The following is a 22,878-nucleotide window of genomic DNA, read 5'->3' as shown; positions in this document are numbered from 1 at the left end:
TCCCTTGATGTCCCTGTAATGTCCTTGTGCCATTTTAATGTCTTACTGGCTAAATATTTATTTGATCATTTGTAGAATCACTAAAAAGGAACAAGAAAATAATTTAATAAACAGATTACTTCTTGGTCTTCTGATCAGCATAAAGAAAGGAGTATAGGTCATTCCCCTTAGCAAACCAAAAATACGCTTCAGTTCACACTGCAGTTAGTGTCTCTCACTTTTTTGTTGTTTGCAATATTCTTTGACACAGCATCCAAAGAACACATTGCCTGAAACATCAAAGTGATTAATTACCTGTCTACTAATTTTTCAACAGTTATTTGAAAATGCTGCTTCTTACTCATTCTTGCTGGGAATTTGCTTTTGCCATCATAAATTCATCCCATTTAACTGTGGGAAGAGGATCTGTATGTTGGAGTGTTGTGATGTGTTCTCACTTCTTGTATGCTGCCATGTTTCTCTAACTTCCATTTACTTCAAGTTTGTGTTGTTTTTATTTGATTGCAAATATTAATTAATCAGCAAATAACGGATCATGAAAACTGTTGATGTCTTTGCTGTAAAGGAAGAGGTAGTTCAGAGGGCAGGACAAGGAGCACTTCAGCACAAACACTGATGGTTGTGAGACTTCTTCATGCTCTGGGCCCTGTGGTGAGATATGAGCTGCAACCCTCAGCAGTGTCCCCTGACAAGGAGAGGCCTCTTTGCCTTTAATTCTCAGGTGGCCTCTATTCCCCTGTAAGACACAAGCCGACCATGGGAGCCAGCAAGTCCCTGGCAGCAGGAAACAATCCGGATGTGCTTTTGGTCCCTAAATTCATTTCCGTTTGGTTTTATGTAATACTGAATTCGACCTTCACTCTTGGTCCCAGATTTTTCAAAGTGCTTGCAACCCAGTCTGCATGTTGCAGTTGTCGTACGTTGATGCCCACGTGCGAGTGCAGTATGTCTGATGTAGATGTTTTCTTGAGTCTTAAGTGATAGGACTTGAGACTTCAGATTTTAAACATCTGTGAGAAAACTGTTAAAGGTAGATAGAGCAACGGACAATCTAAGTCCTATTAAAATTGCTCTGGTGGAAAGCTGGTAATGTGCATGAAACTGGTCACAACCATGATCCCAAATCTGTACTGAGAAACAGAAATTTTGACTTACACTAAGAAAGAAAGAAAATCCCTGATGTGCAGTTCTGGCTAGCAATTTGGACAGTGTTCTGCTGTCCTCTGTGAAAAACCCATGAACTTACACCTTCTTTCTGTGTGAGTGATGCTAAGAAATGGTTGCAATAGCTCATGCCTGACCCGGGAGTTACTGACCTGACTTCCCCTAATTGGCGTTAGTGAAGCTCTCCTCTCTGTCCCTCTCAAGGGAGTCTGTGAAAGTTGGGGTAAGAAGCTAGGTCTGCATTTGGGCTCTTTACAGAAGGACACATGGGTGTCTTTGCTTGTGCTGCATGGTCTTTCAGCACGAGGCACTCCACTCTCCACAGCAGGACACAGAAGCCTAGGGAAGCCTAACAGAAGTGATTTCTCTTCCTCAAGCATGAGTCAGGCAGTGCCACACAAGCTTCATATTTCTGGGAGAACAGGTGAAAACTGCCTGGCCTTTCTTTTCAGGAATGGGCAAAGAAGTGGGGAATCTGCTGTTGGAGAACTCGCAGCTACTGGAGACCAAGTAAGGAACTGTTGCGTCTCTGAACTGCCTGCCTAGTTATAAATGAGATGTCACCTTGAAGTAGGTCTTGGCCAGAACTCCTGCCTCGCAGGGGCTTGCTCGTTTATCTAACAGGCGCTCTTGAATACTTGTTATTCCTTCAATTGTAGAAGAGGAATTGCTCTTCTGAGCAACTTTCCTGTTTCCTTTCTGCAGGCACTTGGGTGAAGTCTTTGGGCATGTGCTGGTAGGGTGTGATCCCAACTGAAATCAGTGGCGAGCTTTTCATTAACTTCAGTGGGAATCTAGATGTGGGTCTGAGCCTCTGTGAGGATATTGCTGTTCATAAGTTTTTATTGGCAAGGTTTGCTATTTGAAAAGAAAATTTTCTTACTATTGAGAAGAGTTTTCAAAGATTTAATAGTTGATAAAGGAGAAGCAGACAATGTAATGGCTGGCAAACCAGATACTAAAGCTAAGCAGCCAGGAAGAGGGAGGCAAAGTACTCCCAGGGGAGAGTTGGAGAACTTACTATGATAGGAAGCTGCTGATTTTCAAGATTTTAAGGTATTTTGGAGCTAATTGGAAATGCTTATTTGTATCGCCGTCATCCACAATTATCCACAATTACAGATAACAGCAGCTCTGAAAGGTATGTTTCAGATCTTCATTCTGTTAAAAATAGATTTGAACCTTATGCAGGTGATCGGTTACCCTACACCTGCTTTCTGCAGTATTCTGCCATCTTCTTAAGGAGATGTTGGTCTGTCAGTTAGAATACGGGACTGGACAAACCTCATCCTGACCAATTACGGTGATTTCTGTGTTCTTCTGCAGTTCCTTCTTGCCAAAATCTGCTTTTCCATGAGTTATAGCTGGACTGAATTGTTTAAATACACTCATTTCAACTCTCCTTGTAGTGCCTGTGACTTTAGTTTCAGGTCTCTCTTATGGACAGCTGCTGGTTTTGGGCATTTTTGCTTATTGTCCCTTTCACACCTTTAAGAAATGCTTTGAACGTTGTGAAGAATGATTTGATTGCCAAGGTGGACCAGCTGTCTGGGGAGCAAGAAGTACTGAAGGGAGAGCTTGAAGCAACAAAGCAGGCCAAAGCCAAAATGGAAACCAGAGTCAAGGAGCTGGAGGAGGAGCTGAAGAGGTGAGTGATTCACACCCTGCCCCATTTTCCTGGCAGGACATGAGCGATAAACCCACCTCTGCTGTTAGTTTTACGCTGTTTCCCTCATGGAGGTTAGCATTGGAATTCAAAGGTACCTTACAGAGCACTTCAAGGCTGATGGTAGGTGGCTGAGATATTTTTAGTGTTACGTGTTTTTCATTGGATTGAACTGGATTATCGAACTGTAGAAAACCCACGGAATTTTCCTCTCCAGTGCTAGGATTCTGCAGCAGCAACTGCAAATCCAGGCTCCCTGGAGTGAAGCGTTCAGAGTTTCAATTTGCAATTAAAAAAATAAAAGATAAAAAAAGGCAGTTTTTCAAAACAAATAGTTTTGAAGGAAACTGTCAAGAGCTTGATCCTCGCAGCAGCCAAGACAGCTCTGAGAGGAATGAATGCCCATTCATTTAATGAAAGAGCTAATACAGAATCCCACAAACAGTATTTAAATGCCGGTGTTGTTAATTGTTCATTATTCATGTCAAGAACGAGAAGAAGAGGCAGAAGATACTTTAAAGTCCTAGGCAGGTAGCATTTGGAGAGGTCCCACTTCTTACTTTCCACTCAAACTAGAGAACCTGAAGCCTGAATGCCTAGCAAAGCCTATGGTGGTTTCACATCCATAAAACTAAAGATGCCCCATGGGGCTCAAAGCAGCATAATTACATTTTGTCTAGCTGTACATGGCACTGTGGTTCCACAATTCAGAGGACAGTGTTTATTTTTGCAGCTGGAATCTGGAAGGTTGCCTCTGTAATCTGAGCACAGAATCACCAGTAATAACCCAGACTGGTCTCTTTGTTGTTCAGAATGTCTGAAATGAAAGTAGTCTCATAAGCAGTGGAAATAGGTCTGATTTTTTTAAACGCCTTTTTGAGTCTTTCATAATAGACATAATATATGTAATATGTTATGCAGTAGGGACATGGACTTTTAACTGGCAAGTGTGCCTTTTTAGGAGATGGAAACAGCATTTTTTTTCCACAATGTCTTTGCTGTTAATAAAAGTGCTTGTAATTCAAATGGGACTGCATGATGGCACCTCAGTGTGGAGTTTAAAGAAATTAGATGCACTCAGATAAATACTTTAAGTATTTTATTAACACTGATTTGTTGTTCTCTTCTTTACCATTATGACAAACTGTCCTTCGCATTAAGAGGCTTTTTTCATTGCATTGAAAACAGAAGCAGCCTGGAAGAAGAACTTAAGCCGACATTTTCACTGCTGATAATGGCTGTTTTCCCATGGTTAAGATGTCATCAAACATTTGAACATAGATTATGACTCTGAAATAGAAATTGGCTGCTCCGTTCCAGTGGTCAGTATTTTTTTAAGAAATGGGATGATGTCGGTGAAGCTGTTCGGAGTAACATGCTGCAAGAGAGAGGGAAAAATATCAGAGAAGCATCTCAAAATTTGGACACTTAGGTCACAGTCTGAAAATGTTCCCTTGTGATGCATGCAGACAGACCTTCCCATAGATGGTTCTCCTCCCAAAACATCTGAGGGCCAGCCATGGTGTTGTCACTTGCTGGTTTGATGCCTTTCTTCCTGTTTCCTAGAGTGAAATCTGAAGCGATTGTTGCCCGACGAGAACCCAAAGAGGAGGTGGAGGATGTAAGCAGCTATCTCTGTACAGAATTGGTATATTACATTACTAAAATGCCTGCGGGGAAAGGGGGTTTATTTACTTACTCTGTGTTGCTTCGTGTATTATGAGAGTCCTGAGATGCAGATTAATCTGCCTTTGTTAATGATGAGGGCAAAGCTGGTGAACTGCAGGTTGCTGCTGATGAGCATTGCTAATAGACAGATGCTGTGAGATTACCTCTTCGTATGACTTTCAAACCATAGTTTGGCAAAGATGAGCAGCCGACATGGTGGCAATACCGTGCACGATACGGTTTCTGCAGAGTGGTGCTAAAGCAGTACCCTGCTCAGCACGGTCTGGTTTTATCGGGTTCTCCCTAATTTTGAATTAAAAGTCTAGTGGGCAGTGTGGTTTCCCTCGGGGTCTTGTGATAGTCAGGCTTCTCTAGCAGAGCTTGTCTCCACGCTGGCAGTGAAGCTGTAAGCCGTGAGGATATTGTGTGGTGAAATCCAGGTTACATAGACAGCTTCGCAACCATAACTGCTGCCTTTTATTACTTCTGTAATCTCAATCTTGCAGAATTGTTTTTCTCGTTATTTCTTTTACATAAGCCAGTACTCCCTGTTCCAGGGCACAGGCAGAGAAGGCTAATGGACTGTTCTTTTATGACAGCTCCTCAAACTGTTTTGGCTGAGGTAGAGGCTTTTCAACAAAGACCAACTGTAGCCAAAAAAAAAGGCCAACCAAAGTTGTAACAGATTTTCCTTGTAAATGTCACTCTGCTAGGACAGGGAATTAGATGTGCTTCTTTTCAATATTACTGTGTTCTTTCTTTATAAAAGGTATTGGAGCAAGTTCAATTCTAGCCGAATTCTCTTGACTTAACTGGGGTGAACTTGGTCTGTTGAGAATTTAGGTAGATAGGAAAATTTTCAAGTTATGCTTGTGAAATGCTGAGGAGGGCTGGATTTCTTTTAAGCTGAACTGACAGGAGGTCTGTTTTTTTAAATAAATAATTTTTTAAAAAGTAAAATTCCCTTTCATTTATACACTTCTTGTTTTGACTGGTCATAGAGTTTATTCCAAGTCCAGGGAGGCTGGAGAGGGACTTGGTTAATTTGTGCTATTCCAGCTCTCAGCGGTACTCACCAGCTAGGCTGAGCTTGGGAATTACCACAGTCTAGGCACAACCCAGTGCTACTTCCTAGTAATAAGGGCCCAAAATCCCTACAACTTCTTTTTCGGCAGATACTTTCCCCAACTTAGCCATGCTGTTCTCATTTTCTGCTCCTCAAAAGAGACGAACAGAATCTCATTCCTGTTGCCTCCTAACCCAAAGCCACATGTGCCCTCATTGGAAGACCAAGTTGTGTCACCAAAGAGGAAAAGGCCTTTCTTTGGTTTCTGGTGCCCTACACCTTTATCAGTGTGTACTAACAGAATGCCTCTTTCCTAGTCCTCTTGAGGGGACGGAGGGCGTTACGTGGTGCTCCCTGCTGCTTGTGACTGGATTTACTAATGAACTAAAACTTCGATTTCCAAACTTCTGGACCAACGGACCACTGTCAGTTGTTGTAATTCCTTGCAGACTATCAAAGCGCTTTGCTGGCAATAGTCTGTGGGTGGGGTTTTCAATTTGGTGGTGGTTCTAATTCTAATTTCCGTGGGTTTACAGAACACCCCAGAGATCCGTGGGCCATAGTTTGGAGCTCACTCATCTAGAATTAGCACCTCATACAGGGAGATCAGGGTAATCAAACAAAACAGGAGGAGAACTAACAAATATGTCTTTCTGTCTCCTGTCTTGCCCTGTACTAACATCAATCCCCTTCCATCTTTTGTTGGCTGAAGCAGTGCTCCTCCCCCCTGCAGGACAACATTCCCATAGCTCAGCGCCGCCGCTTCACCCGCGTGGAAATGGCCCGGGTTCTGATGGAGCGCAATCAATACAAAGAGAGGTTGATGGAGCTCCAGGAGGCTGTCAGGTGGACAGAGATGATCAGGTGAGACTGGGTGTTGATGAACATTCCTGTTCAAGACAGAATCTGGTTGTGTTTGACCTTGTGGTCAATGGAACTCCTACCAAGATATGGGTTGAGCAGTGCTGAAAGTTTTCCAAACCGTAGATGCTTCTCTCCTAATACCTAATCCTTTCTTATTCCTGAACTTGGGCTGCAAATCTTGAGTTGCCATCGTTATTTGGAGACACCGGGCAGTTTTTTATCTTGCTTGTTTCTTGTGTGCTCATTAAGCTAGGAGAAGCTGTAGGGAAGAGGGTTGCTTCTAATTAATTAATTCTAAAGGCTATGGCTTGAAGTGAATATAATGCTGCGGGTTGTAGTTACCAGACTAGTACTGTGGCAATGATAATGTTGCAAGGAGTTGATGAAACTTCAAATTGAACACGCTTGCGCTTCATGTCAACATTGAAACATAAAGTGGTTGGGTGTGCTTACAGTAAAGAACCAATGCATGCCACTTCGTCTGTTGTGTTTTGAAACATGTTAGAATGAATTCTGAATTTTGACACGGCTTCCTTGATGGAAGTGGCCTGCTGGTTGGCAGAAGCATGGGTAAAATTTGCTGAAATTAACTTGCTTCTGCTGTGTTTGCCCTTAGAGCTTCCCGTGAGCACCCATCCGTCCAGGAGAAGAAGAAATCCACCATTTGGCAGTTGTAAGTTCTTCGGTGGTTTGTGTAAGATTAAGAAAAGGGGAAGTGTTGCCATTTCTACTGTAGACAGCAACTTCATAGACTCTGACATTAATGAAACGTCAAATAAAAGTGTTGTTAGCTGAACACTTGTGCCTTCAAGGGCTTTCTTTGTCCTAGTGAAATTAAAATCAGATCTGAACATCCACATTGGTTTGTTTTACAAGCTGAAAAAGTTGAGTATCCTGGAATGGAAACACATGTATACTCACAATCGGTTTTAATAAAGGGCTGTTTTCAGAAGGTATCTGTTTCTGGAAGCTAAAAACACCTTATGTATGTCAGTCAAACTGAGGATTTAGCTCTCTGTTTGAAGTAGGGCAGTTTTCATGAAGGGCTTAGAGCCCCCGATTGCGTACCTCTTGCTTGCACTGTTGTGAATCTATGGTCTGTTGTCTCCTCAGGCACCTCTTCTCTTATTTGTTGGCCCTTTTCTGTCCCTAGCTTCAGCCGTCTGTTCAGCTCTTCTTCAAGTCCCCCACCAGCAAAGAGGACCTACCCGTCTGTGAACATCCACTACAAGTCTCCAACAACAGCAGGGTTCAGCCAGCGTCGCAGTCACACCATGTGCCAGATCTCCTCTGGCAGCCGCACCCTGGAGTTCTTCCCTGAAGAGTGAGTTGTGTGCTGTGTGCCAAGCCAGCTCCCCTTGCAGCTCTCCCAAATAGCAACTTTTCTTAAAATAAGCTGGTTTTTGCTTTAAAAAAAAGTCTATCTGGTGTTAATATGTTTCTGTCTTTTGCGGTTTATCTCCCTGATCTTTCACTCATCAGTTACCACATGGACGGGCTCAGCAAACTTTGTCCTCCCAAGCATATCGCTGCCGTGGCTTTCTAAGCAATAATGGTTCATCTTGGCGGGGACCACTGTAGGCTTGAGTTGGCCTCAACCCTAGTTCTGCACCCATGTTTGCAGACTGCGTGATAGAATGAAGTAGGGCTTTGGTGGTAGAGTGTGATGGCAGCACTGGGACAGCGGGATGGAATGTCTTGCCCCACCCTGTTGACAAGGAGTTAGGTGAAGACAAAAATACTCTCAACAGCACATTTAGGTTACAATATTTGGTTTTAATCTTAACCATGCTAAAAAAGAGCCTGTAAGTGTTGCTACCGCAGAGTCTTCTCCCTATACTTTATGTCTCTGACATGAAGGGAGAAAACTCTTCTGTGCTTTACTTGACTTCACGATGCGTGTGTTCTACCATTACGAGGTTGTACAGTTTCATATGTGGTGTGTTTTTGTGGAAGGACTGTGGAGAATGTGATGGTAAAGTATTCTAACTTCTGCAATAAAAAGAGGGGTTTGTTGGAAACGTGCTAGATCAGGAGAAGAGAGATTGTCTTTAGAAGGGTAAATCTGTATTTTATGGTTACCCACGGCCTTAATTCTGTTCTTTTTATCTGATTACAATATGATAGTCATTGTGTGGTGTCTGAGTGCTTTTCAGCAGTGCATTAAACGATGCGACTAACGGGTGTCAGAAGCTGTTTGTTCTCTCATCCTCTCCTCAGGGGAGGAAGCATATGAAGGGAAGTGTTTTGTTTTAGCAGGGGTTCTTTTGTTTTAAGTATATATGTCATTATGTGTGTGTGTGTATGGGGTTTTGTTCTGGATTGGATATTTTTGCTGATGTTATTTGTACCTTGGAATGGTACTTTAAAAACCTACTGAGAGCTGGAACTGATACTCAAACAGCCTTTGTTTGTATTAAAACATGTCTTAAGAGCTCACAGATCAATTTTTCTTTTAACCTTTGCCAATGCAAAGCTGGAGTTGTTCTGTTGAAACCAGCAGTTTTGACAGCAGTTAGTGCATATTTTCCTTGTCAGCAGAGAAGGCTTTAAAATGGACAGAAAAATAAATAGTTGGCTATAATGAAGAGAGGAAGAATTCAAAATGTCCTTCCTGATGGAGACATTAGATCAGTAAATTGTAACAGCTAAGCAAAATTTGGTGTAATCTCATGGATTCATAGATCTTATGGAAGGTTGATTCCCTGTTTCTGAAGAGCTCTTGGAGCACTGAAGTGGAGATGACAATGATTTGGCCTGCCACGTTGCTCAGGTAACACAGAGTTGAAGCTTAGGGATGCCTGTGTCTGTTTCTTAACAAGAGTTAAGATTTCCTGCATCTATTTTCAAAGATGGATTTGGTTTGCTTTGTGTTTCCTCCCCCTGCTATGGTGGCACTCTCTTAACCTTCAACTTCTGGTTTTAACCATAGATTGAGAAGTAACGCTGTTTGCTTCTCTCCTCAGTGACTGTACGTCCTCAGCACGTCGCGAGCAGAAACGGGAGCAGTACCGCCAGGTCCGGGAGCATGTGAGGAACGATGATGGGCGATTGCAGGCCTGCGGCTGGAGCCTCCCTGCCAAGTACAAGCAGGTAGGGACCACTGTCCAGACAGGCTGAGGGGTTATTGTCCCTCACAGTGAAACCAGTGAAGACTTAATTCTCCCACTGGTAACTTTAGCCGTAGTCGTTAAATATTTCGTTTAGAGGCATCACATGCGTGTTTTATTTGTATGATAATTGTAGGCACAGATCAAATTAATCTTTTCTGTATCTCCACGGAAGTAAATGGAGGGGGCATTCCTCTGCAGGAAGGTGCCGAAGGAACCTACCCTAAACCAAAAGTAATTAAACTTTTGTCCAGAGCTCAGTACTTGGTTTTATTTCCTTTGTTATTATAATTAGGCTTGAACAGTAGATATTTCATTTATACTCTGAGCACTTTACCGATCGTTTAGTATAAAACCCAAATGCAGTGCAGTTTGCTCCCGCTTCACCCCAGCAGTAACACAAAATCAAATGTCATCAGCCTCATTTGTTGGTCTATGACTCATTTAGCTGGTCAAAGACCATCTGAAAGGAAGGAGTCTTGCAGTGTGGCTTGAAAGTGGATGAGTTTCAGGCCGTGGTGGAAGGGAGCACCAGTGTTCTCACTTCTTTGCAGGGAGCATCCGTTAACAACCCTTTCTCCATCAGCAGTGCAGCGTATAGCCTTTGTTGACCATAACTGGGGCACCGTATCATGGTGAGAGAGGCAGTTTCTCGAGTAGGCTGCTCCCATCCTTGTAGGGACTCTGTTTCATACAAGATGTGAGATGAAGCCTCAGCAGCACCCGTCTCTGAGGCTAGTAAGTTCGGTTCTGCAATATTGCTCACCTCTCTCGTACTGTAGCCTGGTGTTTACAGCTTTGTACTGTCTTTTTCAACTTCTCTTCCCCCACAGCTGAGTCCCAACGGTGGTCAGGAAGACACTCGCATGAAAAACGTCCCCGTGCCTGTATATTGTCGCCCATTAGTAGAGAAGGACCCAACCATGAAGGTATGTTGTCTCTGCGTACAATTCCAGTCCACAAAGGGGACATGGAATAAGCATAGAATTTTGGTCGCTAAATATGCCATTTTTACAACAATCTGTATTTTTTTTGCATTATATATTCCAGATTCTATCTTCTGCTTCCTTTTTTTGAATAGTGCTTTCTACTGTAGGTAGGGGGAAAGTACCTCTCTCTGTAAGGACATAATTCTTGACTGGTTCTGCTTGCCAGGTCCCATGCTTCTGTCTTACATTGTATGCTTTTTTGAGACAACTCTTACATAATATCAGCAACATTTTATGCTTATAAGGCTTTTGCTAAGACTCTTGGGGTATGATACAAAACAATATAAAAATTCATGAAAATGACAAGGTGAAAGTAAAGATGCATTTCATCAGTCTTTTGTATATTCCACTGTTGACCAGGATTCACTAGTAACAGGCCAAAATTATCTAGAGCAGATTTTTGTGAAGCTGTATCTATCAATACTAGACTATTTTGAGTAAAATTGCAGTTGAGAATAGATGGTCATCTCTCCACAGGTAACACATTTATCTGTTATAACTAGTTGTTTTGAGATAGGCAGTTTGTCATTAACTTCATTCAGAGCTGATTTTTAGACATCGTTTTGATGTTTAAGTTGTAAGAAAAATCTTATGCTGTTAGTTGTTTTTAGAAGATTGGCGTGATCTTTGGATAATATTTTGTTCAGCATCTTTCCTTTATGATTTTGGATAAATCTAGTATTTGTTTATGTAGTCCTGTTCCCAGCATTATTCTAAAAAGCTGGCTGGAAATAGCTCATAGGAGGTGGCCTGGTTTTGGCTGGGATAGAGTTAATTTTCTTCCTAGTAGCTGGTACAGTGCTGTGTTTTGGATTTAGTGTGAGAATAATGTTGGTAACATGCTGATGTTTTAGTTGTTGCTGAGCAGTGCTTACCCTAAGGCAAAGACTTTTCAGTTCCCCGTGCTCTGCCAGCGAGGAGGGGCACGAGGAGCTGGGAGGGAGCACAGCCAGGACAGCTGACCCCAGCCAGCCCAAGGGATATTCCATACCATGGAACGGCATGGCCAGTATAGAAACTGGGGGGAGTTGGCTGGGAGGGGCCGATCTCTGCCTGGGGATGGGCTGGGCTTCAGTCAGTGGGTGGTGAGCAATTGCATTGTGCATCACTTGTCTGTCTTGGGTTTTATTCTTCTCTCTCTCTCTTTGTTATCTCTCTTTTCATTACAATAATAATAATATTTTTTTGCTTTATTTCAGTTATTAAACTGTTCTTATGTCAACCCATGGGTTTTACCTTTTTCTGATTCTTCTCCCCATCCCACTCGTGGAGAGGAGTGGGCAAGCAGCTGCATGCTAGTTAGTTGCTGGTGGGGGTTAAACTACAACAGGAGGTTTGCTAAATTTGATTTCAGGAAATATGCAGTGTGCTTCTTTGATTCTACACTTGTTATGTAGGGAGCTAAACCAGCAGATTTTTTTTTCTTTTCCTTTTTTTTTTTTGTTTTTGGACTTAATTTTTTGCTTAGTTCTTTAAATAGCTCTCTAAGATCAGTCAAACAGTGATTTTTGGGCAAAGGAGTATTTGAGGAAGCAGAAGAGTGCAAGGGGTGGAAGGAGGACTAGGGAACAGGAGCGCACTGAGTGTGTATCCTCAGCCAAGCAGTCCCTGTCAATTGTAGTTAAGCAGTCATGCTTTTTGTACCCCGCGCTAGTAACGTCTGCCATGTCCTGCTTGCTTTGCTACAATCACTTAGGAATTTCAGAGTCAGAAAAACTGACAGAAGCCTGTTTTCAGTTATGATCTGATTTATTAGCTTTATTTTCTTTAAATATTTTAATCATATCTTTAAAAAACCCCCAGTGTTTTTCACTAGGTTACAGAGAACCTTTATCTTACCTCCATCAAATCTGACTGCATCTTCTAGTAGAAATCAATAAGATCTGTTGTTTCCAAGTAAATATTTCAGGTGTTTGACGTGCATCCACAGTTCTCTACAAAGAATTGAAAGAGACCCCAGAGCCTCCAGAAATCTTAGTTTGAGATTCCTGTTTCTGTTACTTAGCTGTGGTGTGCAGCTGGAGTCAATCTCACGGGATGGAGACCTTTGGAGCAGGAGCCTGGCAATGGACAGAAATTGGATCCTGGACGTGATCCCCTCACCTGTGATAGGGAAGTGGAAGGCGAGAACAACAAAAGTAACCATACATCTCCTGAAAAGAAAAAGGTCAGAAAAGGGATTTTTTTTTTTCCCCCCCTCCAGTGTTTTTTCTCATTCCATCCCTGATGTGTCCCCTCTCTCAATAACCTTTGTACTCTGCTATATAATGCTCTAACTTGTACTTCTGAGGCATCGTCTTGTGGGGCAGGGTTGTGGTGTTCTGGCTGTTCAGTAACTTTCTGTGTGATTTGAGATAAATCATCCAGGATGAAATTTTCCAACTTCTCTTTTTGAAACGTTTGGAATTTTGAAAAAAATTCCTAATAATAAGGGTAATTAACTGCTTGATGAGTTTGCTAGGAAGATTATAGAGTCCTCATCATTGTAAATTAAAAAAAAAATAAAATTCAGGCAAAGCATTGTTAAAAAGAACATGGATGTAGCGGAGTCCATGAGTCCATTTTTTTGAGAAGTTGGAGCTCTTGAGATTTATTCCAGCTCTGTTTTTTTATAGTCTTAAGTGTTGGGGTTTTTTTTAAGAACCAAGCTGTAATTTCCAGATAATAATACATTTTATCCTTTCTAGTTTGTGGGGTTTTTTTCCACAGCTGTCTTACACTGCTACCCTACAGTCTTCTGAGATCAGCTTGCTTAAGCTGGTAGGTTGAGTGGGTCCCGGCTCCACGGTACTCTGTCTGAAGTCAGTGTTCAGCGATATGTTAGTCAGACATCTCAGAAGAGAAGTTAATGGCCAAACTCCTCTTGCCCTAAGGAGCAAGATAGGCTCTTTGACCAGTGTTCCAGATACTAGTGTGGCAATGTGAACGAAATTTGAATAGCTCATATTGTTTATTTGCATCAGCTAGGAAGAGACTTGGCTCTTTGAAGACGACATTGTGCTATTTGCATGTGTAAATGTTGCCAAGCACTAATATGCTCAGTTTGATCTGAGAGGAGCACTGATTCTGCCCCTGTGTTTGCTCTCCTGAAGGCGAAGGAGCTTCATGAAACAGATGCCACGTCCAGTCGTGTCTGGATCCTCACTAGTACGCTGTCAACAAGTAAAGTTGTAATTATTGATGCCAATCAGCCTGGCACAGTGGTGGACCAGTTCACTGTCTGCAATGCTCACGTGCTCTGCATCTCCAGCATCCCTGGTAAGTGGGGCCCAGGCACTGGCTGTGATCTGCACAGGGTCACCTGCTCCGATGAGGAGTGACAAATGTAGTGTCCTCACTTCAGAACTAACCCTTGGACCCTGCTGCATTCTGTAATTGTCCCTCAAAACCATAACTCAGATCTTGCCTTCTTGTAGGACCTTGCTGTGGAGATCCCTCACTGTTGAACATTTAGTAAGTCGTTCCTTTGGCACGTAAAGGATGGTTCTTGGGAGCAAGAGTGAGCCTTGCCCAGGTTTGGGAGGGCTCTGTAGCTGACCTGGATGTTGATGCTAGGGATGAGGGGATTCACCACAATGTTGACTGATGCCGTGGTGCCTCCCCAGGGTAGTGAACCCTGAGGGTCAGCATCTTCCATCCTTACGGTTACCTCAGGAGTACTGCTACATTTAAATTAGCAGTGACAGCTAGATTTATGGGAGAATCTGTTCTTTGCCCTTCAGCGGCCAGTGAGAGTGATTATCCTCCAGGCGAGATCTTTCTGGAGGGAGATGTAAATCCTGAAGAGTCATCTGGAACAGATGGTGTCTTGGCAGGAATCACTCTGGTGGGCTGTGCGACCCGCTGCAATGTGCCACGAAGCAACTGTTCCTCGCGTGGTGACACTCCTGTGCTGGACAAGGGACAGAGTGAGTTTTGGGACATAAAACTTAATGGCAGTCCAATTATAGCTAGTCCCATACGAGCTTACGGTCTTAAAGCTGCATCCTCCTGTCCCTGAGTTAACTACTTCAGAGGCCTGAAGAAGTTTCTTAATGCGGTACAAGAAGACCAAAGGCCCTTTCGGTACATTTCTTTTTAGAGCCCTCCTTTTCTCTCTGAGTGATCCACATCCTGCAGCCTGGTTGCGGGGTCATATAGCAGAGTGTTTTGGACAGGTGGTATGTTTTCCCTGCTACAATTGCTTCTGTTCTCATTGCTTTCTCCTCTGAACTATGTCTTCTTGTGAAGTCAGTTAAGCCCATATGAAAACCATCATGATGCCCTTGTTTGGACTTTACTGCAGTGGGCAGCCCTGGAGAACTTCTGATGTTTTGCTAGTCACAGGTTGTGCCTCACTTTAAAATAGCCTCTCTTCCCCATCCATGCAGAAAACACTGGATGAGCTGCTGTCTGTGGTGCAGGCTCAGGGCTTGATTGAATTTGGCAAGGAAGGATAAATTAAAAAATTGGCAGCCTGATTTCTGTATAGCTAACTTCCCGGCTCATTCTCCAGCACGTCTCACACTGTTCTTTGTCTTTTAGGTGAGGTGGCTGCTGTCTGCAATGGGAAGATCAACCAGTCCCAGTCTACTGAGGAGGCAACCGAAGCTACGGAGGTACCAGAGAACGGTACAAGCGAGGCAGAGCCTGCTCAGGCCCGGCCTGGGCCCCTCACGGAGCACGTGTTCACAGATCCAGTCCCTGCACAGGCACCTCTTAGGCAGAACGGGTAGGCAGTCTGGGGCCAAAGTGCCAGTTCAGTTATTTATCTGCTCTGTTTTCATAAGCTTTTTGATACGAGAACCAGCCTGATCTTCTGATAAAGTGTCAAAACTTTTTTTGGTTTTGTGCCAAAATAGTATTACAGATGGGATGATAGAGAGACAAAGAAATGAAGTTAAAATAAACATGGTTCAGCCTGCAGCAGGGTGTGTCAGCTGTTCAAGTGCAAATATTTGATCTCTCAGTATGAATTTAGACCTGCTGTTAAGATCTTGCAAAGTACATGTACACTTAAATGTTCTTACTGAAGGAGCTGATTGATTCATCTGTAAAAATGATGATTGATTTATTTCAGTAGTACCTCTAATGTGCTGTAAAGATAATGAAGAAAGCATATGCACCACCTAAAGATTCTTAAGGCAAATGAGTCTGATGTGATGGCCTGAGGAGCAAGGTGGAAGTCTTGGATAGAAATTGTTCCTAAATGACCAAGTTGTTCTAAGTTGTTTCTGTTGAAGTGAAGAGAGAAAATACTGTTTCTGTAATAGTGCTGCCAAACACTTACGTTCTATAGATTTGAGGTACTTGCTATTTGTATTGGTGGGGAAAAAGGAGGTTTTGCAAATGGCAGATTCAGGAGTAAAGCAATTGAAAAACCCTGAAGAGAAGGAAGCAATTTATGTGTATAGGGGCCCTTATCTGCTTGTGAATGCCAGTCTGTGAGCCTAGATGGGCATTCTCTGCATTGCTGCTACTGAAGCCTCTAACAATGCTCTTTTGCCTCTTCAGGGAGAATGGGCAGCTGAAGACAGAGTCAAGCACATTGCCAGATCAGGAGTTGAATGGGGATGCTGCCGGGACTTGCACCAGTGCTGCCCCCACCATGTGGCTGGGAGCACAGAACGGCTGGTAGGTTCCCCTCGGGCTGGCAGACCTCTCTGTCACCTCTCTTCTCTGGTCTCCACTTTTCATGTCCACACACCTTTAGTTCACTTCTTGTTTCTGGAGTAGGTTTTCTTACCTAGCCTCCACCTTTCCTACCAGAAGACAAGACTCAAGCCTAGTCAGGCTGAAGGTGTGGGGCCTTACTGCTAACCCTCCCCGATTTGTCCTTTCTCACAGGCTTTATGTGCACTCGGCTGTATCCAACTGGAAGAAGTGTCTGCACTCGATAAAGCTGAAGGATTCTGTACTGAGTCTAGTGTAAGTGTGCATGCCCAGGGGTGCTGAAGGAGAAGGTTCAGTGCCTAAGCAATGTTTAGCAAAGAGGTAGCAGCTCTTTGTCAGTCATCTTTTTCTTTGCTTTTCTAAGTGCATTGGTTTGTGAGGAAAGTTTCCCAAGGTTTTTGTTACTGGAAAGCCTCATACTGAGCCATTTTCCTGCTCAACCGCAGACCTGACCCAATTAAGTGAATAAGGTACTAAGTGAGCTTAGCAGTATCAGGAGGAAATAAGTGGGGAGGAGAAAGGCAAAATTTCACTGGGGTGTAAATTAGGTGGAATTTGTTGAAATCGATGGAGTTTGTAGTGTAAAGGAGAAGTTAACCTCAACAGGAAATTTATGGATGATCTTACTACAACAAAGGTAAGATGTATGATCGTAAGCCCTTGCAGGGTGTTCCTGCAGGTGCTAAACTGAATGGGAATTGTAGAGAGAACATCAAGATGGTATGTGTGAATGTCAGAAAGGATTTGTTGGTCCCTTACTTATACAGACTTTGGTAAATACTTACTTTTCTGTGGTTCCAGGCATGTGAAAGGGAGGGTCCTTGTTGCTCTGGCAGATGGAACACTAGCCATATTTCACCGGGGAGAAGGTAAGAATCAATGTAACAAGAGAAAACCAAACTTGGCCAAAAGCATAGCAATGGATTAGATGCTATTCTGAGTCAAGAAGGAAAGGTGCTGGCTTGCCAGAGTATAAACATATGGTTAAAATGCATAGCTATTATACACATGTAAGCCTTATCCTAAAACATCTAAGGCATATTTTTAACGCCATTTCCTGAGCTTTTCTGAACAAAAACACCTGTGTATGTGCTGCGTAGCACATGCGGATTAAATGCAACACTTCTAGGAATACATATGCTGTGCAGTTGTTTGAAGCATGCTTGGGAAGTTTAGTGCCTTTGGGCCATATTGGTGTTACTGTGGATTCACAAATCAACTGTAACAGGGAGCGTGCACCAGGAGCTCCAGAGAGCTCAGGCTGTACCCGAGCAGATCATCTGTGCAGTTGCAAATAGGCCTGCTGCTTCCCAGAGAAGTTGGACTCTATATAAGTAGTGGAATTGATCACTGCATACACAGCAGGCAGAGCTGGGATTCTCTGCAAGTCTGGAAATCCCGAACAAATGGTGCCTTTACATTACACTTGGTCAGTTTTTCTTGTTGCAAAAAAAGAGATATCTGAGTAATCTGACGTGCTTTCATCTTGTCACTTCAAGATATTTTTTGAATTCTGTATTTCTTGTCCTCTTCACTGTTTTGTTTCCCTATGACTTGAGCAGTTTCTGAGCTGTGTTCATACCTGAAAGCACATGGGAATTTGCTAACTCTGACTAATGTTTGCGTGTTAACTTAGTTATTCATTGAGTAGTAGTTTATCCAGCAAGCTGAAATACAGACATTTCTGGTTTTGTGCAATCTTAAATTTGGATTCAGCCTTTGTCAAGAGTTCAAGCCTGACCATTGACACGTAAAAATTGCTCCCATCAGAAACAGGATAAAGCTTCATGACATAGAGGCCACCTGTCTGTGAAGGACATAGTATCTGCCTGGTTAGTTAGAAAGTAGGCATGAGAGAAGGGAGATCTGATTCCTTATCCTGGATTTGACACTGTGGGGAAATTCTGTTGTCCATCTGTGATATGAGGAAGCCTTACCACAAGGACTCTCCATTTCCTTTTAAGTTTCTGCATAGTCTTGTTAGGCTGGCTTTCTTCTTCCCCTGCTGTTTTGGTTGTTAGAGAAGCCTGCTCACTTTGTTACAATAAAAGGATGTTTAAATTAGCCTGATTTGGAGAGCTTTCAGCCCACCAAACTAAACTTTATTGTCATGTGTTTTGTTAAGTATAAGGCCGTGCCTGAAGTAGGAGTGTGGATTCCTGGGAAGTTCACAGACATAAGCAAAATGAGCATTTGAGAATTACCTAAGACTGTGTACATAGATGTATATGGAAAGGTAGATGATTCTATTGTATACTGACCTGTCATGAAGGAGATGCATCTTTCCATGCTTGTTTTTCACCTTAGATGGTCAGTGGGATCTCAGTAATTACCACCTAATGGACCTCGGTCACACTCACCATTCCATCCGCTGCATGGCTGTTGTGTATGATAGAGTCTGGTGTGGCTACAAGAATAAAATCCATGTTATCCAACCTAAGACAATGCAGATTGAGGTAAGAGAGCAAATGGGTGTATATGCGTGCGCAGGCATGCGTTGTGTTTATTCTTATCGCTGTTTTCTGCTGCAGTGTGTGGAAATGCAGAACCTTTGTATTGTCATGGCTAACTGTAGGACCCAGACTGTCAATCTGGGTCATGTTATGACCCAGTCTGCCAGGGGGATATTTATTCCTTCCTCCCTTTGCAGAGCTTAAATCTTTAGATAAGTCTAAACTGAGCACTTCCTTTGCCTTTACTAGTGAGTCTGTGAGGCCATGTACTGTACAAATGCACGTGCTTGCTTTACAGCTACCCTTTGTATATGGTCTAAGACTTCTCCATCTGTAGGCACTGGGACGCAAAGGAAGAGTACAGTTAGCAAGGCCCAGTGATCCCACTTGCCTAAGAAAAAAATGACATTTAGAGCCTTTTGGTTGAAATTTAATGCAGTGGTGTTGGTACAAAACTGTTTGACAGTGCTTGGAATAATTCTAATCAAAGGGAGAAGAAGTGCTGAATCTGAAGTTCACAACAGTGAGCCAAGGCATTATGATCTTTGGAATTTATACTGGAGTTGTGTGTTTTGCTTTTCTACCAAGCACATTGAACGCTCTTGGTTTCTAAACATTCTGGCTCCTGAAGTGGTCTGCAAAGACCACAATCTCTGCAGAGCTGCTATACAACTCATCACTTCAAGCGAGGGATTTTCTGTATATTGTTGTGAACTTTGGAGGTCAGGTGGCATTAACACATTTACTTCAAGAGCTTTGAAACCCAAACAAGTGATCTCAGTTGAGGAAAATGGAGTATATGTTTAGATAATTGCAAGCCTTTTGTGAACTCACATTGGTCAACCTTTTTGGCATTTCAGAAATCCTTTGATGCCCACCCTCGGCGGGAGAGTCAGGTGCGACAGCTGGCATGGATTGGAGATGGAGTATGGGTTTCTATCCGCCTGGACTCCACTCTGAGGCTTTACCATGCCCACAGCCATCAACATCTGCAAGATGTCGACATTGAGCCTTACGTCAGCAAGATGCTAGGTGAGGCAGTAGGGACCGTCAGTAAATGACCTATTGCTTCCTGAGATCAGAGAGAACTCAAAATTGATTAGCAGACTTTGCCCTAAGGCTATGCTAACTGATTCTCCAATTCTTGTGGATGCTTACTAGGCACTGGAAAGCTGGGCTTCTCGTTCGTGCGGATTACAGCCCTGCTCATTGCTGGCAACCGCCTCTGGGTAGGAACAGGGAACGGTGTCGTCATCTCCATTCCATTGACTGAAAGTAAGTGACATTTATTGGAGATACTTCTGTGTATCCCCCCTAAAAAAAGAATGCTTTGGCATGTTATTTGTGCAGCATGGCGGATGGCTCTGGCAGGCTAATGCTTCACAGACATCTTTACTCTGAACCTGACACACTTTTGTATTCCAAGAGAAGAGCCCCGAGTATGTGCAACTCTGAACTTCGTTTAACTCTTCCTTGTTAAGGAATTAAGCATTGGGCTGAATGGATTTAACCTGTTTAAAACCAAATAGGTGTTTGTTACTGTCCCATTCAGTTCAGTTGAAGCCATTTCCTTCTTGGGGGACCAATGACATCTCTACCATCCATACAGTCGTCTTTTTCAAGCATGACCTTGACAGGGCAGACTGATGTGAACTGATTCAGTAGCTACTGGAAAGCAGGAGAAACAAAGCTTTGGGAAATGTAGTAGATCTCCAAAAGAAGGCCATGGGATGAGAAGTCACCAGGAAGATCTCCCTGGAAATTTTGTTTTGGCATAGACATCTAAACATCTCCATAACAGTATTTTTCCAGAAATCAACCTTAGAAAAGCTTCATTTACTCAAATTAGGACTCAGATCTATCAGTCAAGTAGAAATCAGTATCCTACACCAAATCCAACCTGGTGACGAGACCCAGCAGTAGTAGTTAATAGGTGCATTTCTGGAGCTGGAAGTTTAGTTGAAGCTCTTAGTGATCCTGTTCTGTACCTGCCGGCCAACATCTTATTTTGAAGGTCTGTTCCAGATTATAATGGGGGAGTAGGATTTGAGGCTGATTGCAATTGCTTTCAACAGAAAGCAGTCAAATTCATATTTTCTCACCACTGCTCGCAGAAAAGCTGAGAAGTAAATGGCTCTTGTATAAGAGGAGCAAATCTGTTGTAATCCTCCAGGAAGTCAGGGCTGAGATGGTCTCCTCTAAGGCTAGTGGAGCTGGATCTGCCCGGGGCTGACACCAGGAAGCCAGTGACACAGTCGTCTTTGTGCATTGCAATCTCAATCTCATTTCTGAATCCCTGTTTTAAAGCCCATTCTTGGGGCGGCTGTCCTAATTCTGGGTTAAGCTTGTTCCCTGCTGTAAACCAGCTGCATTATCTTTTGGCGTTTCTGTAAAAACGTGGTAAGCAGTAAGGTCTCATAGAAGCTTTAGCAATGGATCTTTGTGATCATGGTCCCCCTCCCATCTCAGATACTACATTTGTCCTTGTAAGATAAGAGCAAAGTGAGCAAGAACAGTGGTGGTATAAACCGATCCCAGCCTGTAGCTCCTGTTGCGATCTCTCTAGGTTTTATAAACTTCTGTTGCTCCCTGAATTTTCTCCCAGTAATCACCTTTTTCTTCTCTCCTGTCCTGCGTGTCTCTTCCCGTGCCCCTCTGTGTTCCCACTCCTTGCCTGTGCCTAGCTGTAGTCCTCCACCGAGGCCAACTCCTTGGGCTCCGGGGTAAGTCCATTGCCTCCTTCCTTCAGCTTTCACTCTTGCTGCGCCCATTCACCTTTGCAGTCACTTTCCCACCCTTCCATCCTGCCATTCAGCTGCCTCCATCCGTTTTTGCTCATCACTCTTTAAGTTGCATCTGAGAAAACTGACCAGAGACAGTAATGTAAATATCCTCATTTCCCATGGCTAAAAACATTGTCATCCATCTCATCAGCCATCCCCCTGAGTTTTTTGCATTAAGACTATGTTATTCTTTGTCAGTAGTTCCCTTATTGTGGTAGGCCAGGTTTGAGATGGGGACTGTAAAGGTTCATTCAGTCAGAGAGTTCCAAGAAGCAGGAGTAGACTGTTCTTCCAAGGTCTTCCTTGGTCATCCTTGGTTTTCCAAGGATGCTTCTCTCATCAGCTCCAGGCCAATGACAGTAGGTGCTGTGACACCTGCCAGCTGCAAGTAATCAACCAAGACTTTTAACTAGAGGGGACTTTGATAAACGTTGAGGATTGTTTGGGTTTGTGCCAGTTAAGGCAGGGTCTGAGTTCAAATTTATGCTCGCCTTAGCCTTTCCAGGGTCAGAAACGAGTATTTTTTTTCTCATTGTAAGACATTTCTGTGGCTGTCCAGAAGCATTATCAACATGTGTCTCCTCCTTTTAAAGCATCTGATACTGGCTGTAGTAAGAAGCCAGATACTGAGCAAGAAGAAGTGCTAATACCAGCCCTGTCTGTCAGTCAGATGAGCTCATCCAGTTGTAGCTGCTCACAGCAAACCAAAGCAGAGAGGTGCAGAGAGCCTTCATCTTGGGGAATCTTCCCCTGCAGACACTGATTCTCATTCTTCCATCAAAATATTTGTACTTGTCTCGCCATCCTGGCTTGAGCCTTACAGGTAAAGGTCTCCTTTGTCCAAGTCGCTTAATAATTGAAATCCAGCCCAAGCCAAAATCCAGAACTACAGATAATTAAACAAGCAATCGAGTTCTCTCACAAAAGGTGAAAGCCTTCTGATTTTAGTACTGTTTCTGTTTTACTGATGTGGGTGCATGCAGAAGGAAAGCATCTCCCGTCCTGAGCTCTGAGCACTGGTCTCTGTTCCTTGGTGAGTAGAAGCATTCACATTCTCGGAGCCTGGACATGAAGATGCAGGCCCCTGAGCCCACCTTGAAATCCTTGGAAGCTGTGGATGGTGAACATCTTTCAGATGCTCATTGCTTGAGTAGCTGATCATCTGGTGTTATGGCTAAATCAAGGACTAAGGAAGCACCTCACTCCACTGCTGTGACATTTACGGGGCTGAGGCCTTCACCAGACCCAGAGACTTTTCAGCAGCCTGCGTGCTCATGGCTTCACATGGGCAAAGGGCTTGACTTGGAAACTGAGCAACTGCACTAATCCAGAAAATGGCAGTAATTCTCCTCCAGGTGCCCTTAATGTCTCACGGGTGCAGTGGACACCTTTGGGTACCCTGCGAGGTACAAAAGACCAAAGTTGATCCTAGAACAGCAGGTAATTTCTGGAGGCTGGACAGG

General features: G+C 43.3%; 1 protein-coding gene across 1 annotated transcript in view; it reads left to right on the top strand.

Annotated features, from left to right (window-relative positions):
* MAPK8IP3 (mitogen-activated protein kinase 8 interacting protein 3) overlaps positions 1-22,878 on the top strand; it is a 35,997-nt gene that overhangs the window by 11,125 nt on the left and 1,994 nt on the right. The window contains exons 4-22 of the mRNA XM_009703139.1: positions 1,617-1,674; positions 2,660-2,812; positions 4,397-4,478; positions 6,277-6,428; positions 7,045-7,101; positions 7,582-7,752; positions 9,395-9,521; positions 10,372-10,467; positions 12,533-12,694; positions 13,620-13,785; positions 14,250-14,435; positions 15,052-15,238; positions 16,021-16,140; positions 16,354-16,434; positions 16,981-17,048; positions 18,487-18,635; positions 19,493-19,664; positions 19,794-19,907; positions 21,317-21,355. Of these exons, the coding sequence (XP_009701441.1) occupies positions 1,617-1,674; positions 2,660-2,812; positions 4,397-4,478; positions 6,277-6,428; positions 7,045-7,101; positions 7,582-7,752; positions 9,395-9,521; positions 10,372-10,467; positions 12,533-12,694; positions 13,620-13,785; positions 14,250-14,435; positions 15,052-15,238; positions 16,021-16,140; positions 16,354-16,434; positions 16,981-17,048; positions 18,487-18,635; positions 19,493-19,664; positions 19,794-19,907; positions 21,317-21,355 (2,340 nt within the window). The remainder of the gene's footprint in view (positions 1-1,616; positions 1,675-2,659; positions 2,813-4,396; positions 4,479-6,276; positions 6,429-7,044; positions 7,102-7,581; positions 7,753-9,394; positions 9,522-10,371; positions 10,468-12,532; positions 12,695-13,619; positions 13,786-14,249; positions 14,436-15,051; positions 15,239-16,020; positions 16,141-16,353; positions 16,435-16,980; positions 17,049-18,486; positions 18,636-19,492; positions 19,665-19,793; positions 19,908-21,316; positions 21,356-22,878) is intronic.

The sequence above is a fragment of the Cariama cristata genome, unplaced genomic scaffold, assembly GCF_000690535.1.
Source record: "Cariama cristata isolate BGI_N322 unplaced genomic scaffold, ASM69053v1 scaffold29846, whole genome shotgun sequence".
NCBI lineage: Eukaryota > Metazoa > Chordata > Aves > Cariamiformes > Cariamidae > Cariama > Cariama cristata.
The sequence above is the reverse complement of the archived record's forward strand: the minus strand, read 5'-3'. Positions and strand labels throughout refer to the sequence as shown.